Source organism: Panthera uncia (genome assembly GCF_023721935.1).
Source record: "Panthera uncia isolate 11264 chromosome A1 unlocalized genomic scaffold, Puncia_PCG_1.0 HiC_scaffold_17, whole genome shotgun sequence".
NCBI classification, from domain to species: domain Eukaryota; kingdom Metazoa; phylum Chordata; class Mammalia; order Carnivora; family Felidae; genus Panthera; species Panthera uncia.
In genome coordinates, this window is record NW_026057577.1 from 31,453,210 (window position 1) to 31,472,908 (window position 19,699).

Below are 19,699 nucleotides of genomic sequence, written 5' to 3' on the forward strand. Positions count from 1 at the left end.
GTGTGTGTGTTTTGTCCTGACTTGGTCGGTCTGAACTTCACAGGCTTACCTTGGGCAGCTTCCTCTTTGTGGTTTCTCTGGAACAGCCTTCCTTCTCTTTGGCAACTTCCTGGTGGCCTGAGACCCTCTTTCTCAGCTCAGGGCTCTCATCTTCATCCCCTCTTTTGCTCATGAAGGCCCGAGTTGTGGATTCTAAAGCTTTAGGAGTGCATTTGTGCTGTTTGGACCTTGATTTGCTGGTTTTCAAAAGTTAACCAAGTCCTCAGGCCTAGTGGCTTTCCCCAGTAGGGGTTTGACTAATTGCCCTTCCCTGGGTGCCTTCTTTTCAAGACTTTTTATTTCAAGAAAAAATGGAGGGGGTGCCTGGGTGACTCAGTCAGTTAAGTGTCCAACTTTGGCTCAGGTCATGATCTTGAGGTTCACCAGTTCAAGCCCCGCGCTGGGCTCTCTGCTGACAGCTCAGAAGCTCAGAGCCTGGAGCCTACTTTGGATTCTGTTTCTCCCTTTCTCTCTCCTTCTCCCCTGCTCTCTCTCAAAAATAAATAAACATTAAACAATTAAAATATATATATAACGTTAAAAACAAAAAAATGGGGCCGTTATTTCTTTGGGAAAGTGAATTGTTATATCGTTGTACTTGTTTAATAATTAAAACACAAATGTGACCACCTGTCTACTTGAAAACTAGCTTCACTTAACTTACCTCTTGGCACCTTCCCTGTACTACCCTTACCCTTGAAAGGTTTTCTGTTTCATTTGTGTTGTTGCAGTGGCTGTGGAATGCTAGGATACAGGAATGCAGAGTCTACGGGGCAAATCATTCTTTCTGAAATGTCTTATCTGTGACATTTGATGACATTTGCTTTAGCTGTTGTCAGCCCTTTAGCAATCTAGAGCACTCCATCTCCTAAGGTTTACTGACTTGGGCTGATCAGTTTTGTGGGCAGATAACCTTTAAAAACCAAAGTGTAGGCCTGACATAAGTGTGTAGAGCAAATTTGCCCACTTGCATTGAAACAAATTTCCTGGAAACTGGCGTTCTGTGTTACCAGATTAAGCAAATCCAGATTCCTTCTGGCATCCAATCTCCAGTGATTCTAGGATGTTTTGATGCTTATATAAATCTGTGAAATGTTAGATGATGCTTGCATTAATGTTTTCAAAAATTTCTAAAATGTCTACCTGTTGTGCCTCAAGCATGCATTTATGGGAGAGGACACAAACATTTTTATATTAAAGTTGTCAAGAGTGGGCTTGTCACAGACAGGTGCAGTTCTGTCTTGTCCTGGTCATCATTTTAATGTATAGAATTTAGGTGTTGATGTTGCTTTCCATAGAGTCTAGAACTGCGCTGTTTGATGAGGTAGTCACTAGTGGTTGTTTGAATTAATTAAAATGAAATAAAATTAAATCAATTCCTCAGCCATAGTAGCCACATTTCAAGAGATCCTTCTCCCTCTTCTCTCTGTCTTCCTCTCTTATCCTCTCCTACTTCTCTCCTCTCCTCTTACCTCACCTTCTTCCCCTTCCCTTCCTCTCTACTCCTCCCTTCTCCCCTCTATTCCTACCCCTCCCTCTGTTTCCATCTCTTCTCCCTTCATTTCTCTCTTCCTTGTGTCTCCTCTTTCTTCTTTCTTCCTTCTTCCCATTCTCCCACTTTCCATTCCTCTCTATGTATGTAACTTACATTTAGTGTATTATATTTTTCTGAACCAAGTGAGATGAGAGTAAGTTGTAGACATCATGCCCATTATATGTGACAAGGACATAACTACAGTATAATTGATGAAAATATGAAAATTTGACACTGATACACTATTACCTAATTTAGAACTTACTCAGATTTTATCATTTGTCTCAGTTTTTTTTTCCTTCAAGTACAGTTTCATTCCAGAGTTACTACATTTAGTTGTCATGTCTCTTTAGCTGCCTTTAACCTGGAAGAATTTCTCAGTCTATCTTTGTTTTTTTCTGACCATGACATTTTTGAAGACTGTAGCCAATTAATTTGTAGAGTATCCCTCACTTTGAGTTTGATGTTTCCTCATGACAAGATTGGGGCTAGTTTTGCTAGGAAGGAAATAGCAAAGTAATGTGTCCTTCTTTAGTGCATTCTGTCAGGAGGTATGTGTTGTCAATTTGTCCTATTGGAGATGTTGATTTTGATCACTTGGTTAGGTGGTATCTGCCAGGTTTTTCCATTTTAAAGTTATTCTGTCCCTCTCCCCCTTTGTGATCAGTAAATAATCTGTTGGGAATTAGCATGAGACTATGTAAATATTCAATTTCTTAGAAAACTTTCAGCCACTTGGTTTAGCATTCTCTGATGATTCTTCCCTGAATCAATTATTATTATGATGGTTTGTAAATGGTGATTTTTTTTCTGAATACATTATTTCTTCTACATTTATTAGTAGTTTCTTATTGTATGGAAGAACTTTTCCTTCTCCTTTATTCATATTAACCTGGTCTCTCAGATTCTAATTTTATTGAGTGGATCATAATCTGTTTAATCTTCACAAAAAATCCTCTGAAGGTAATGATTGTCTTATTTTACAAATGAGGAAGGAAGTTCAAAGTGGTTAAGTGATGATCAAATATACCTCTTGATGGTATTGTCCTTACATAAAGATGTAAAGATTACAAAATAAAGATCCTGCTTTTTTTTTATTATAAAAGTAGCTTTTTTAAATGCCTGTATAATTTTATAGTATCAGAAAATACAGTTAAGCACAGAGAATGTTAAAACTACCCATTATCTCCAACTCTTAGAGATAACACCATTGTTAATATTTTGGTTTATATATCTAGATATTTTTATTCCTTTCTGCAGTTATACATTACATAGTTTTGAAATCTCTTTATCATCTTCAATCATATATATTTTGAACATTTTCTCATAAACTTCTGTAACATTTCCCCCATTTTTTTAGATGAGAAATTTCAGGTGTACAAAGATACATATATCTTATAAAATAATAATAAATAAAATAATAAATCTGAAAACACCTATCCTCTACCTAGGTTTAATAGTTATGAGTGTCTTTTCATAATTCCTTGATCTCTCTATGTATATATTTTCACTTTTGCTGAACTATTTGAAAGTTGCAGACATCTTTATATTTCACCCCCTAAATATTGTAGCATGCATCTCCTAGAAAGTCAGTTTTCTACAGAGCTACAGTTTCATTATCATACCTGTGAAATTGAGGAGTAATTCTGTAATAACATCTAATATTTAATAAGTGTTAAACATTTACCACTTTCCTTACAAATGTCTTAATAGCTGCTTGTTTCAAACTGTTGTCCAGACAGGATACATGTATTGCATGAGATTCTTATGTCTCTTGAATCTATTTGTCTAGAATAGTCTTCTCACCTTCTCCCTCCAAGTACTGACTTTCTGAAGAATTAAGGGCCTTTTATCTTATAAAATATGCTACATTCTGAATTCATTTGTTTTCTTATGGTGTTGCTTAATATGCTTCTGTATCCCCTAGAAACTTGTTTCTTATGAACTTGAAATAGGATAGATTAGGGTTTTTTAACCTGCAGTGCATTTGGATTGGAAAAATTTTGTCTTTGTTTTCACTATTAACAGGAATTTAACATTTCCTTCTGTTATTAATGTAGATAACAAACTACTTTTCATTTGAACCTGTAACTTTATCACCAGTAGGAATCTCAGTGCTTTTCATATCTGTAGTAATTATAACATGATACCATGAAAACAAGTGCATGTTCATTATTACTTTGAAGTAGTCATCAGACTTCTTGCCAGGTTTTATTTAATGTTAATAAAGAAACACATATATTACTGTTTCATTCATTTGTTTGTAAAGTATCTTGATAACCAAATTTCAGTACGTATGTTTCCTTTGTAATCCTTTGAATTGTGTTTTAGGCATTTGAAAAAACATTCTAAGAAAGGGCCTTATAGTTGAACTACCTAATACAGAATCCAATACTAGCTACAGGTGGGTCTTGAACAGGTGAAGTGTGTCTTGTTTGACTTTAAGTGTGCCCTGACTGTAAAACACATCCCATATTTGGCCACTTAGTACTTATGTAAAATATAACTTAAAAAATACTGAATATATGCTGAAATATTTTTTGGATATGTTGTGTATAGTCACACATTTCTTTTTAGGCCCCCCCCCCTTTTTTTTATTTTAGAGAGCGAGAGTGGGGGAGAGGGGCAGAGGGAGAGAGGGAGGAGAAGAGAGAGAGAAAATCCCAAGCAGGCTTCACATTCAGCACGGAGCCTGATGCGGGGCTCCATCCCACAACCCTGGGATCATGACTTGAGCTGAAATCAAGACTCGGCTGCTCAACTGACTGAGCCATCCAGGCACCCCTCTTTTTAGTCTTTTTTAATATTGTTACTAAAAAATTGAATATTACCAGGTGGCTTACATTGTTTTTCTATTGGATAACGTTGGTCTTTAGGTTTTACTAGACTGCCAGAAGGATTGATGGCATTGAAAAAGGTTTTGAGTTCCTACATAGAGGCTTCATTAGACTCTGGTTAAACATTTTTGCAGTAACACTGCAGCTCAGTCACACTGAGGCTCTTGAGAAACATTTAAAGCTTTTTTTTTTTTTTTTTTTTTCCATCAAGAGTACTTAATAGGTAATACAGAGTACTTTAAACATCTTCATATTGGGAAGCATATAATATTAAGTGTTTCATTATCAACGATGCTAAGTTTAGTTATTTGTTTAAGAGGGTGCCCATTAGATCTCAAATTTGTAAAGGTATGTCTTGGCCCCTTGTAATTGGTAACCTGTTAAGTTATACTTTGGCACCTTACAAGTATCCTGTTCCCCCAGTAGCCTTTCACTTAATGGTGTTAATATCCATTGATAATCTTTGCCTGAATCAGTTACTACATTGGGGTTTGCAAAATGGTCATTTTCTAATTCTATTCTACCTTCATGGTAAAGAAATTCCCTCGCCACTGTCTTTTTCTTAAGAGGATCTTTATGGTCATAGGATATCTTTTTATGTACCTTCCTGCCTGCCTGCCTATCAGTCAGGCAGTTGTAGTCATTATATTTTTTGATACTCAACTTGTCAGAAATTTGCCAATGGAACCTTTGTTTCCTCTGTGTTTTGATAGGTGAGTCTTTGTACCCTTCTTTGCTTTCTGCAGAATAGGATAACTCAGAGCTGGAATAACTTCCCTCCCTGCTTTTTTTGGAGGAGTCTTGGTTCCCTTTAATGGAAAGTGGCATTTAATAGAAATAAAGACCTGAGCAGCGAGAACAGTGTTTTTGTTTTTTTCCCTCTAAATTTTGTAAACATTGTTTTTAAGAGTGGTACAGTATTGTGTGATCGGTTGTGTGCTTTATTCAGGGATCTCTTTGAAATTTGTACTTTATTATGATTGTATGCAGTGCTGTTGTGAACATCATTGTATCCAGCTTTTTCTATGCACCTTAATTTTTTCTTTAGAATAAAATTCGGGAAATGGAATTTCTGGATCATAAAACACCCTCTTCTAGGGTTTTAAATATCTATCAAGTTGGTTGTCTGAAAGTTTGTATTTGTGTTTACCTCAGTTATGTACCTCACCTTTTTTCCTTTTGTCTTTAAGGCACTACTTAAAAAAATTTTTTTTAACATTTATTCATTTTTTGAGAGACAGAACGTGAGGGGAGGGGCAGAGAGAGGAAGTCACAGAATCCAAAGCAAGCTCCAGGCTCTGAACTGACATCACAGAGCCTGACATGAGGCTCAAACCCACAGACCACAAGATCATGACATGAGCTGAAGTCGGACGCTCAACTGACTGAGCCACCCAGGCGTCCTTTAAGTCACTATTTATACAAGCAGTCACTAACTGTTGGGTGTTTTCATTGAAGTCTTCCCCTAGACTTAAAGCCTCTAATGGAAGTTTACCTTGACACTGATACATTGATATTTGACTAAGTGCGACTCGAAATTTCTTCTGGCTATGAGTGATAATAGCTGTAGGTGCAGAGGGCAGCAGACTTAAGCATTATGTTTTAATAGAGTAAGACAAGATGTTCTCTAAGAATCCATCAAAAAATGAAGGAGTTATACCTTTTAGGTAATACTGCACTAGAAGTGTTATGGAGTATGAAAAATCAGAATCAGGCCTTCATTCACTTTAGCTTTTCATCCTGCTTCTAAGTTGTTACGGAAAGACTAGAAATAGACCTGGCTTGGTGCCAGAGAAGCCCAAAAGGAAAAGCTCTATGTGTTTGGAAGTGCTTCTTGTGGTACCTCTACTGTTTATAAACTTGGCATCTGAAAGTGTAAGAGGTTAAGAGTTACTGGGCCCTCTTGTACAGGCTAATAAGAATTTTTCCCCCTCTTATGGTGAATGTAGCTTTGTTGTTATAAAACTCCTTTATAAAAGTAGAAGATTTGTTATATATTTCATGTTTGTGTTTGATGTTTGCCTCACTTTGGCCTTTTGTTTCTTTTTCAGAAATGACTGCTGTCCATGCAGGCAACATAAACTTCAAATGGGACCCCAAAAGTCTAGAGATCAGGACTCTGGCAGTTGAGAGACTGTTGGAGCCTCTTGTTACACAGGTAAAAATCTGCAAACAAATACATAGGTGTAACATGGTTCCATAGTAGTAGTCCTGGGAAACAAACACAGAGCGTGGTTACTTAATTCAAAGCCTTATTTTGAGTGGTTGAGTTTAAGTTGGTAGTATTTAGACGATTTGGCACCACTAATTATTTAAATATTGATGCATGGATTCTTTAGCCCTATAGGAGCATAGTTACTGCCATTTTATTGAGGCTTATTGGCATTAATCGGGGATTAGTGGTATGTAATGTAACTTACCAAATGTTTGTATTTTGTAGACATTTTCTTGGCATCACTCTTTCCTTGTAAAGTTACAGGTTATATTCAAGAAAGATGGCCTATAGACCCTTGACTGTGAAGTCTCTTCCCCATGCTTAGGGTGCCTGGGTGGCTCAATTGGTTAAGTGTATGACTCTTGGTTTTGGCTCAGGTCATGATCTCATGGCTCATGAGTTTGAGCCTCAAGTCGGGCTCTGTGCTAACAGTGCAGAGCCTTCTTGGGATACTCTCTTCCTCTGTTTCTGTCCCCCCCCCCCCGCCCCCCAAATAAATAAATAACAAACTTCTCTTTGTCTAGGATCAATTAGTTGGTAATTTGAGGGTGTAGGTTTGGTTATGTTCTGTTAGAAATACGAATATCACTGTGTGATGATCTTTCATTAATTGTTAGCAATTAGTATAAAAAATACATATACACACACGTATATATACATATGTATTTATGTATTTTAATATACATGTAGGAGAAGTGTATGGTAAGACTCAGGAATAGGTACTTTCTTGGAGCCCATCCACTGTAGCTCTCAGCAGTTCTTTTGTGTGGCAAGCTACACTAATAACAAATGTTTAGTCATCTTCAACCTACAGATCAGCTGGTATTTTATATATATATATATATATGTATGTATATATTTATTTATTTATTAACATTTATTTATTTTTGAGACAGAGAGAGACAGAGCATGAACAGGGGAGGGTCAGAGAGAGAGGGGGACACAGAATCTGAAACAGGCTCCAGGCTCTGAGCTGTCAGCACGGAGCCCGATGCGGGGCTCAAAACCACAGACTGTGAGATCATGACCTGAGCCAAAGTCGGACGCTCAACTGACTGAGCCACCCAGGCGCCCCTGGTATTATATATATTAATGATGGTTAATATTCTGGGACTTAAACCATCATCGCAGTAGGCTACTTTGGACAGTCCTTCCTTTCTTTCTTAAGAGCTTTTACTAATTAATTGCTGAGAGTTTTATGAATAAAATGTGAAACAATTCAGAAGCAAGTTACCTTAAAACATTTTGCACAGGTTGAAAACTGGAAAATGTGACTTCCATGTAAAGCTAGTAAGTTCATTGTTAATCTCTTTCTGGAACTACTACTAGTACTTCTTTTTTAAATGTTTATTTTATTTTTGAGAGAGAGAATGTGCATGCCCTGGGGGAAGGTAGAAGAGCGAGAATCCCAAGCAGGCTCTGCACAGATAGTGGGGCTTGCTCCCATGAACCCTGAGATCATGATCTGAGCCAAAATCAAGAGTTGGACCCTCAACTTACTGAGCCACCTAGGCACGCCTCTTCCTGGAGCTTCTTGATGACATGTAGAGATGTCTAACATGTTTCTAATCAGTTTTTAATTTGTAAAATGAAAGTAAAAACCTAGTTGTCATGTTTGAAAAATTAAAATATTATTTTTTATCTTGCACATTGAGGTAGCTAAATTATTTTAGGACCTAAATTTAGTGTCATTTCAGTATTTCTTAAATACGGAGAGAGTATGTGTTATTTGTTAATGCTTAGTGGAATTCATAAATGTGATGTTTCATTTTGTTATGAATAATTTATTTTCCCTGTCTTTAAAGATGGTAGTCTTTCTGTTGTTTTCATTTTAAATGACTGCAGTTTAATTTGTAAAAATGAAACTTTTAGGTTACAACTCTGGTAAACACCAATAGTAAAGGGCCCTCGAATAAGAAGAGAGGCCGTTCTAAGAAGGCCCATGTTTTGGCTGCATCTGTTGAACAAGCAACTGAGAATTTTTTGGAGAAGGGGGATAAAATTGCAAAGGAGAGTCAATTTCTCAAGGAGGAGCTTGTGGCTGCTGTAGAAGATGTTCGAAAACAAGGTAGGTCAATATTGCTTTTAATATAGAGAGAGGCAGACTTTTTTAGGAAATTAATCCTTGAAAGTGACCTTTTGTGGTCAGTATTCTCATTGTTATGCTTGCGAATTCCTCAGTAACTTATAATATTAAATTATTGGAGATGTATTAAGTTGTACTGCCTTTATTTTTAATCAGGAAAGATGCTAACAGAGGAACAGTTTATTTGGAGTATCTGAATTGACTTCTCTTGGGTTTCCCAAGTAATTGTTAAGTCTTAAGAAATGTTCTAACAACAGTTTAATAGGAAATAAATGGGGTAGAAGCTTACCTTTAATCCTATGTAATACCTGTTTTTAGTTCATGCTGAAGATACAAAGGTGATAAAATGGAAAAATGTGCAGCCATTCTGAAAATACCCTAGAAGTTGCCTCATTCTTTCAGGCTGGTGTGTTAAATTAGCCATGCGTACTGGAAGTGGTTTGAGTTTGAAATAAAAACAAATCTTGGCTTAAAGGAATCCTCTTTTGGGAAACTTAGAATTAATAAAAAGTGAAATTTGTAACCCACAGCTTACCAGTAGTGCCTACTAGAAAAACTTGTCTTTATGATGCTGTAAGTATGATAAGACTTCATATCTGGAGCCTTAAATTCTTGAACCTTGTAGTTGTGTGATAAACTGCTGGTCCAGCAGGAGGACTTAAACAAAGACAGTTTTTTGTAGAGCAATTATATATCATCTAAGGTGAATTGAGACCCTACTCTGTGCAGTTGTTTTACTGGCCTTTGGGAGAACCTTACTGGATCTCACTGGTGGCTGACAGTGGACACACTCATCCCTGTGACAGTACCCAGAAAAGGGCAGTGCATTAAAAGAAGATGCTATCTCCAATTGTTCTGAAATTGTAAACTAAAAACCTTGGATGTTAAATGTTTTTTTAATTTTCAGGCTGAAGATAAATGTTTCTAATATTGCCAATGATGAGATTATTTAAATTCCATATTACTAACTGGGTGGATGTATTAGTTATCTACAGCTGTCATAACATAAATTACTATAAACTTGGTGGCCGAGAACAACAGAAATTTACTCGTTCACAGTTCTGGAGGCCAGGTACCTGAAATCAAGGTGTCAGCAGGGGTGACTCTTTCTTGGGGGCTCAGTGGAAGACTCTTTTGCATGTTTTCTCCTAGCTTCTTGGAGAAGCAGCAATGCTTGGCATTCCTTGGCTTGTTGGCTTGTCACTCCAACCTCTTCCTTCCATGTCACATGGCATTCTCCCTGTGTGTTTCTGGGTGTAAGTTTTCCTCTTTATAAGGATATCAAACACTGAATTAGGATCCCCCCTAAATCTGTTTTGCTCTCATCTTAACTTGGTTATATCTGCAAATATCCTATTTGCAAATAAGGCCACATTCATATGTTATGGGTGAACATGAGTTTTGGGGGGACACTATTCAATCCATTAGAGTGGGCTTTGAATGAATTTATTTTAAAGCAGTTGAATTGTCTAGTTCAGGATGATTTTTGAGCTTCTTGTTCAGGAAATCAGGATGGCTGTTACTTCATTGTCCTCTGTGAGAAGGTTTTGTTCTTCAGTCCTTTTTGCCTCAAAATAATATTATCAGATGAATTTTACCAAATATTGATTGAGTCTAGTAACTAAGACATTTATTTTCAAAATACATTTAATTGTTACAGATGACTTGTAATTTCGTTCTATATGTGTTCCTTGTTTCAGAAGTTTCTCTGATGTAAATTTGTAGCAATTATGGTATAATACATGCCCCCTGCCCCCCAAATACCCCACAGTTTTGAATGCATATCTAAATTTCTGTTTTCTTGTTTTTATTTATACCTGAGAAAAATTTTTATGTTGTTCTGAATTATAAGTACTTGTCTTTTCTAGTCCAACTTTGCAATTATTTATCATCATGATCTATTCACCACAATTTGCCTTCTCTCCTTGCCTTTTCTCCTTGCCAAAAAAAAAAAAAAGCTAAAACTAAAACAAAAATATAACTGTCTCCCATCATCATTACTGCATCAGTTATGAAAAGCTGAAGTGCCTTGCTTTTATCTGTTGACTTACTTTTTTTTTTTAATTTTTTTTAAGAATCTTAAGTAGTATGAAACCTCTCTCCTGTCATAAATAGAACAAAGTACATGTTATGACAATGGTTAAGTGCAGATTTTTTAATCAACCAAACCTTTCTGGTTATGTTGTCGAAGCTGTTTGCTCATCATTTGAAACCATGTAGTGGCATTAATATGTTTGCACATTCTTTGACAGCCCTCCCTTAAGTAAGTGGAGCCTGACTTTGATACTCTTGAATGTATGTTGGATTTAAATACTTTCACCTCTGTAAAGAATAGAATATGGTAGAAGTGATGCTGTATACTTTCAAAACTAAGTCATAAAGAGAGTATAGTATCTGTGTGGCTCTTCCTCATGGATTATTCAGTCTAGGGGGAAATTGTTAGTATCAGTTTGCCAAGCATGTGAGTAAGCAGCCTTGGGAGCAGATCCTCCAGCATTAGTCAGGTTTTAAAAGATGGCAGCCCTGACCAACTCCAAATTCTTGACCCTCAGAAGACTCAGCATAATAAATATTTATTTTAAGCTATCAAATTTTGGGGGTATTTGTTAGACAGCAAAAGATAATACAAACACCTTTCCCAGGTGGTCCTGAGCACTTACACAAAACTCTAACCTAACTACTCTTTTACTGCTAATAGAAAACACAGTAATTAAGATTTATCTAGAACTTCATAGCAGATTGACTAACAGTTAGAATATAATTCTTTGCATTTTGAGTTTGGTGCTTATCCACTGGAACACTTGATTGTGAAAGGTTGTATAAGAAGATTTCTTTGTTGTGAATCAATGTGAATTACATTAGTTTAGTACAAGTTGGCAAATTTTTTTTGTAAAGAGCTAAGGTAAATATTTTAGACTTTACTGGCTATAAGGTCTCTGTTAACACAATCACTTCTACATTTGTGTTGGGAAAGTGGCTGTTGGTAATATATAAACAAATGGGCATGGCTGTGTTCCAATAAAACTTACTTAGAAAAAGAGAGGGTGAGCTAGATTTAACCCATAGGCTCTGGTTAGCTGACCTCATATCTAAGGTTTTCACAGACTGTTAAAGATAGGACCTTACTGTTTTGTTTTTTTTTTTAATTTTTTTTTTTTAATTTTTTTTATTTTTGGGACAGAGAGACAGAGCATGAACGGGGGAGGGTCAGAGAGAGAGGGAGACACAGAATCGGAAACAGGCTCCAGGCTCCGAGCCATCAGCCCAGAGCCTGACGCGGGGCTCGAACTCACGGACCGCGAGATCGTGACCTGGCTGAAGTCGGACGCTTAACCGACTGCGCCACCCAGGCGCCCCTGGACCTTACTGTTTTTAAACTACTTACGTATTTATTTATAACACTTTGGAGCCCAAAGCTAAACTTACTATAGTTTTGAGTTTATATAAGCCCTTTGCTTTCTCTGCAATCATCATTAATAACTAGAGGCTTGAATGTATACAGTTTTTCAGCATAACCTAATTTTCTTCTTGTATTTGCCCCTGATTACATGAATAATAAACACAAACATTTGTGAGTACATGAAAACCTTACCATAATAACACTGTCAGTAGGTAAAATATTCACATACATACCCAGGGCCACTTTACCTCAAGGCTAATGCAGTGGACATGTGAGCCTCCTGTGGTAGATGGGAGCCAATTATCAATTGCATACCATACAAATTCTTGTGATCTAGGGGTTTCATTTTACTGCCAGTCACCTTGAGCTAGTTGTTGAGTAACTAACTACCTTATGTGGGCTGAGGCATGTGTACCTCTTCAATGTGCTCTTTTCTTTTTTTGGGACCCTTTCCACCCCTACATGCACCATGCTGATTATATCATTCTTATCTTATACTTTTTCTTCCTAGCTCTTATCACAGTGGTAATTAGATAATTGGTTGTCTTCCCTTCTCCAGGTTCCAGTAGGACAGATAATTGACTATATTCTCCAAGAAGTGTGTGAGAAAAGGCTCTTGTCTCAAAAATTACAGTGCCAAATGCTTCCTAGTGCCAAATGTAAACACAGGGTTAGGGTTGGAGAATCTTACCTTTGAAAAAATTGAGATATGATTCACATAACATAAAACTCATCCTTTTAAAGTACATGCATCTGTGGTTTTAGGATATTCACAGACTTGTACAGCCATTACCATTATCTAATTACAGAATATTTTCAGCTCCCCAAAAGGAAATCTCATATTAGCAGTCAGTCTTCATACATACGTATACATATGTATTTAACAATACCTAAAAAAGAGTATCTAAATGTATTTTATGAATCCTTGAATAGTGCTCTGACAAGAAAAAGAGGGCTCTTATCTGGGTAGGTGATATCCAAGGGACAGAGATGGAAAGGCCTAAATGCAACTTGTTTGAAAAGGGCAGACAGGGGCGCCTGGGTGGCTTGGTCAGTTAAGCATCCGACTTCAGCTCATGTCATGATCTCGCAGTTCATAAGTTTGAGCCCTGCTTCAGGCTCTATGCTGACAGCTGGGAGCCTGGAGCTTCAGATTCTGTGTCTCCTTCTCTCTCTCTGACCCTCTCCTGCTCAAGATCTATCTCTCAAAAATAAACATTAAAAAAAAAAAAAAGGACAGACATTTAAAAAAAGGACAAGTGATGGTAGGTTGGAAGTAGAGTGATGAGGAATAGCTTCTACTAGAAGAGTTTTTAAAAATCCATTAGTTACAATTCACGGTTGGATCTCAAAGGCCAAGATCAGAGACTTACTGTTGCATCTTGGACATTTCTTTGTGGTCAAAGGAGAAGGCTCAAAGAAGCTGAGGTACTGCTTCTGATGATAATGTGCTCAGGAAAGGGGCCAAATATAATGATTAGTGTACTGGGCATTAGTGTATTTCCTGAGAAAAATCTTGTACAGCCAATCAGAGAAACCAGAGTGGGGTAAGGGCTGGGTGGTTTCTGATGAAGAGAGAGTGTCTGCTAGCACACGGGAGACTGGTTTTCCTGTTTTGTCCCAGAGCTTATAATCAGGACACTTGGACATAAAAAGTAAATTAATAGCATTAGTGGTATGCAAGGAATGGAGTGGAATTGGTAGGGTAAGCATGGGATTAGAAAATCTTGCTGAAGGTGCACTGGATCTTGAAAGGTGAAAGGAGGAAGGGGAAAAAGTCATCTAGTTAAGAAAACCAGTAGACTAAGCAAGATGTGCATGGGGGAACAGTTAGAGCCCTGACTGGAGAGGGGTGCTTCTAGGAAAGATTAGAAGAAAAGAGCCTGCAGCTAGATTTTAGAGGGTGGTTTAGAATGCCAGGTGAAGGAGGGAGAATTCTCAGGGAAATGATATGGAATCAAACTCTAGGGTTGGAATAGGGCTCACAGGTTCAGGTTCCAGTTCCAGTATACTTGAATATATCTAATGATATGGGACTTGCTACCTCTGGAAGTAGCTTTTTCCAGCATTGCTTTGTGTTTATTTTTATAGCTCTTTTTCTTCTTAAATTAAACTAAAATATGTCTCTTTAGCTTTCTTCCTGTTATAAGAAGTTCTGCCATCTGGGCAACACAGAATATGAGGAAAAGTGGTGTTTTCGGGAGATGAGTCTCTCAGCTATGTTCAAGAAGAGTTAAATGGTTGAGAGAGAGCCTGGAGGCAGGACCAATAATCAGGAGATCATCACAGTGGTGAGGGGTGAGATGGAACTGTTAAGGAAGGGACTGCTATTGCATACAGTCCAAAGGAAGAATGGGCCAGTTGTTAACTGCCAGGTTGGCCTGAGCAGATGGCTGGTCTTCTTTATAGATAAAAATGAGGGACCTAGTATGTGAAAAATTGTTATACTTTATTTTCCTGTAGCTTGAATCATTTAAGGCACTGTATGCTTCTAAAAACTCCACGGGAATTACCTAATATTAGTATATTCTCTTAGAGCCATTAAGATTTTGCTACACCAGTTTTCAGTCAAATTAAAAAGATCTGTTACACCGTTTGCTTTATTTACGCTAATAAAAAGTCAATTAACAGGGGCGCCTGGGTGGCGCAGTCGGTTAAGTGTCCGACTTCAGCCAGGTCACGATCTCGCGGTCCGTGAGTTCGAGCCCCGCGTCAGGCTCTGGGCTGATGGCTCGGAGCCTGGAGCCTGTTTCCGATTCTGTGTCTCCCTCTCTCTCTGCCCCTCCCCCGTTCATGCTCTGTCTCTCTCTGTCCCAAAAAAAAAAAAAAAAAAAACAAAAAACGTTGGGAAAAAAAAAAAAGTCAATTAACAGGTTAATTTTATTTTTCTTAACTTTTAATTTTGAATCACAGGAATTTTCGAAGATAGTACAGTGGTTCAGTGGATCCTTTTTTGAGTTCCCCCAGTGGTTGTATCTTATGGAACTATGGTACAATATCAACATAAGGAAATTAACAATGGCATAATATATGTGTGTAACTCTCTGATTTTATCACGTGTACATTTGTGCAGTCACCACTGCAATCATGATACAGAACTATTCCATCACCATCACCATGATAAAGTTCTCCCTCATGCTTACCCCCATATAGTCACACCCATTTTGTTTACACTACCCACCATCTCTGATCCTTGGTAACTTGCCTGTCTCCATTTCTAATTCTGTCATTTCAAGAATATGGTGTGAATGGAATCAGACAGTATATGACCTTTTGAGATTGGCTTCTTTTAGTCAACATGATGGCCTTGAGAGCCATCCAAGTTGGTATATCAGTTTGTAACTTTCTGTTGTTAGGTAGTATTCTATGAATACTCCATGGTGTATATATAGTTTGTTGCATAGTAAAAGCTTTTAATTTGAGGAAGTCCACAATTTTTTTACCCCCCCCCCCCCTTGTGAGTCAAGTTTTTGGTGTCTAAGAATTCTTCACCAGGGTTTAGCTTATGAATATTTTCCCTGTTTTCTTTTAAAAGTTATTTTTAGTTTTATGTTTTACATTTAAATCTTTGACCCCTTTTGGGTTAATTTTTGTATAATATGTGAAGTTTAGGGTGAGTTCATTTTTGCCCCCTATGGACTTCCCCAACCAGTATCATTTGTTGAAAAGATTCTCTTGCTTTTGCACCCTTGTCAAAAATTGGTCAACTGTGCTTGTATGGGATTATTTCTGAGTTCTCTATTTTGTTCCACTGATGTCTGTGTCTTTTCCTCCACCAGTACCCACACAGTCTTTATTGCTATAGCTGTATGAGTCTTAGAGTTGGGTAAAATGTTTCTTCCCACCTAGTTTTTTCCTGAATCGTTTTAGTTATTCTCTTTTGTTTTTCCGTATAAATATTAGATAAGCTTATCTGTATCTACAAAAAATCTGGGACTTTGATAGAATTACGTTAAACTTGTAATTAATTTGGAGAATATCGACATTCTTACTATATTGACCAGTATAGTTATGATCAAACTATATTTCCATCTATTTAGATTTTAATTTCTTTCATCAGTGTTTACATATAAGCCTTCTACATGTTATTTTAGATTTACGTTACTTCATTTTTTAAAATGTTTATAAATAGTATTTTATGTATATGTGGTTTTGTGTTTCCTTTCAAGTCCATGGCTAAATGCATATGCATTTTACCCTAGTATTAATTGTAACTTTGATACCATTTTATTTTTTTTTAAAGAATGTAACAGTCATTATAGGCATTTTGTTTGTTAGTATAACCTTGGAATTTGTAATGTTTAAAACTGTATTTTTTATTCCATAATTTCCCTATTGGACTTAAAAGTTTTTATGTTTTTGATATAAATAATGCTCGAGTGAGTAAGCATGTACATATAGTGTCTCCCCCCTTTATTTTATTTATTTATTTAACGTATATTTATTTTTGAGACAGAGAGAGACAGAGCATGAATGGGGGAGGGGCAGAGAGAGAGGGAGACACAGAATCGGAAGCAGGCTCCAGGCTCTGAGCCATCAGCCCAGAGACTGACGCGGGGCTTGAACTCGCGGACCGCGAGATCATGACCTGAGCCGAAGTCAGACGCTTAACCGACTGAGCCACCCAGGCGCCCCTCTCCCCCTCCCCTTTTAAAAATTACATCATTAAGATACATTTCCAGGAGTAGAAATAATAGGGGCACAGATCTTTTTTATAAACAGAATAATTATATACAACAAAATACACAAATCTGTGTACAGTTTGATGAAGTTTTACACACACAGGGGCATACATTGGTTATAGGGCTTTTAAAATGTATTCCTAGGGGTGCCTGGGTGGCTCAGTTGGTTGAGTGTTTAACTCTTCATTTCCGCTCAGGTCATGATCTCATGGTTCCTGGGTTTGAACCCTGCTTTGGGCTCTGCGTTGACAGTGTGGAGCCTGCTTGTAATCCTCTCTCTTCGTCTCTGCTCCTCCTCTGCTCACATATTCTCTCTCTCTCTCTCTCTCTCTCTCTCTCTCTCTCTCTCTCTCCCCCTCTCAAAAATAAATAAACTTAAAAAAAAATGTATTCCTAACTTGTTATCCAGTATGGTTATATCATCAGTTTTCTAATATTCTTACAGCCTCACCAGTTACAAGGGACAGTAATTCAGTTCAGAGCTGTTGAAGCAAAAGGGAGTTTATGGGCCTTTGTAATTGAGAATTCTAGAAGTAGATTGTGATTTCAGGGATAGATGTGACTGACTCGAAGGGTGTGAGGCTTTTTTCATCACTTGGCTCCACGTATTTCATTTTACCCTATTTCCTTCGTTCGTTAGTTCCTTCCTTCCTTATTTGAATGTAGTTGACACACAATGTTACATTAGTTTTAGATGTACTACATAGTGATTGGACAGGTTTATACATTATGCTATGTTCACCACAGATATAGCTACCATCTGTCACCATCCATTGCTATTACAGTATCATTGACTATATTCCTTATGCTGTGCCTTTTATTCTCGTGACTTTTTTATTCCATAACTGGTAGCCTGTATCTCCCATTCCCCTTCACCTATTTTGCTTGTCCTCCTTCCCCTCTGACCATCAGTTTGCTCTCTGTAGGTCTTATTCTCTTTTTTGTTTGTTTATTTTTTTATTTTTTTATTTTTTAAGATTCCACCTTTAGTTTGAGGTGGTCATCTTAGCCAAAAAAGAACTTTTCTTCCTCTGTGTCTATATTTTAGTCATAGAAGGGACTGGTTAGCTTTGCTTGGGTCATGCTCAGCACTGAACCAGTTTCTAGTCAGCCTAGATCACATGTTTGCCCTAGAACAGGAGAAATGGGGGAGAGTTCTCTAAAGGAATACAGGATATAATAAATTGGCATTGAGTGGAAACAAATAATCCTTTTTGACAAATATTGGGATAGTCTTAAAATTTTTTGCTCTCTTTATAGGTGTAAAATGCTACTTCCTTATTTTTTTTTTTCTTTTTTTTCCTTTTTATTTTTGAGAGTGAGCAATAGAGCACTAGTGGGGCAGAGGGAGAGAGAGAGAGAGAGAGAGAGAGAAAGAGAGAAAGAAAGAATGAATGTTCAGCAGGCCCATGCCCAATGTGGAGCCCGTTGGGCTCTATCCTATGACCTTGGATCATGACCTGAACCCAAAATCAAGAGTTGGATGCCCAACGAGCTGAGCCACGTAGGTGCCCCGCAACTTCATTTAAAAAAATGTGCATTATTTGGGGGCAGGGAGGATTGATGTTGACATGCATGTGTTTATTTATGCATATATTTGGAACATAAGGGTGTTTTTGGGAGTTCCTACGGCATTGGTAGGTATCTGTAAACATTCATTCTTTGTAGTTGATTGGTTGAATCCTGTTACTTTTCTTATCAGTTGGAATTTTACAAGATTCTGGAAGATTGAGACATGTCTTACTGGGCTAGAGGTGCTAATCTTTTAGATATCCCATCACTAATGTATTGCAGAGGTAGAATTAACTTAGAGTTGAAAGTCAATACATAAATTTGTGTGTGTCTGTAATTTTTTTAAATGTTTATTTATTTTGAGAGAGACAGATAGATAATGAGCAGGGGAGGGGCAGAGAGAGAGGGAGACAGAATCCCAAGCTGGCTCCACTTTGCCAGCGTGGAGCCCAATGCGTGGCTCGAACTCAAAAACTGTGAGATCATGACCTGACCCAAAATCAAGAGTTGGATGCTTAACCCACTGAGTTACTCAAGTGCCCCTATGTCTCTAATCTTTTTAATGATGAGACAAAATCTGGTAGTCCTGGAAAAGGTGGTTGAGTTCTGTTGAATAGAGCAAGGATTGTAGCTAAAGTCATGACTTTTACTGCATACCAAACAATTTGGTTTGAATTTCGTTCCATGACTGCCATACCATTTATAACAACTTCTCATATATATGCTGTTGTTCACATGGTGGACAACATGAAAATATCAAGATAATTCACTGTACCCACTTCTCCAATACTGAGAAAACACTTAATAGTGAAACCAGATGGCCCTTCTCCCCACATGGCAGGAAAGTGAAAACAGAGTAAATTCTTTTACTGAATATTCTTGTCCAATAAATAGGAAGTACACACTTTAATGTTTGGCTTATGGTTTCCTCCCTTTCATGTTCATTTGTATTTAGGCAGTATTTGTTTTAAAATTTCTTTGGAGTCTTTTTAAGTTCTGGCTTTTGGATCGGTATTCCATTTCAGGTAAGCTTTGATTATAGTGCAAGCGCATCGTCTTTGAGTGGAAGTACAACTTCAATTTACTGAGAGCAATAATGTTGTTCAGTACTAAGTCTCAATCACTACAAGAGCCATCTTTTCTGTAGAAAATGTCTTGTCAGTTTTAGAGCCAAAAAGCAGTATGTATTGGTCTACTGAAACAGTAGAGTGAAAAGTTGGCTAGTACCTACGTGATCTTAGTAGCTGTAGTTGATTGGTGAGCATTCTCTAATGGTCTTGTTGGATAGATAACTTCTTAGCTTTTTTTTTTTTTAATATTTATTTAGTTTTGAAGGAGAGAGAGAGAGAGCATGAGGTGGGGAGGAACAGAGAGAGAGGGAGACACAGAATCTG

General features: G+C 37.4%; 1 protein-coding gene across 5 annotated transcripts in view; it reads left to right on the plus strand.

Moving 5' to 3' along the window:
• CTNNA1 (catenin alpha 1) overlaps nucleotides 1-19,699 on the plus strand; it is a 184,651-nt gene that overhangs the window by 29,691 nt on the left and 135,261 nt on the right. For 4 of the 5 annotated variants that reach the window (XM_049649300.1, XM_049649301.1, XM_049649302.1 and 1 more), the window contains exons 2-3: nucleotides 6,462-6,568; nucleotides 8,498-8,693. In XM_049649300.1, coding sequence (XP_049505257.1) covers nucleotides 6,462-6,568; nucleotides 8,498-8,693 — 303 coding nt within the window. Of the gene's footprint in view, nucleotides 1-3,543; nucleotides 3,978-6,461; nucleotides 6,569-8,497; nucleotides 8,694-19,699 lie in introns of those variants that run through there. The other variant, XM_049649303.1, reaches the window with a different exon arrangement.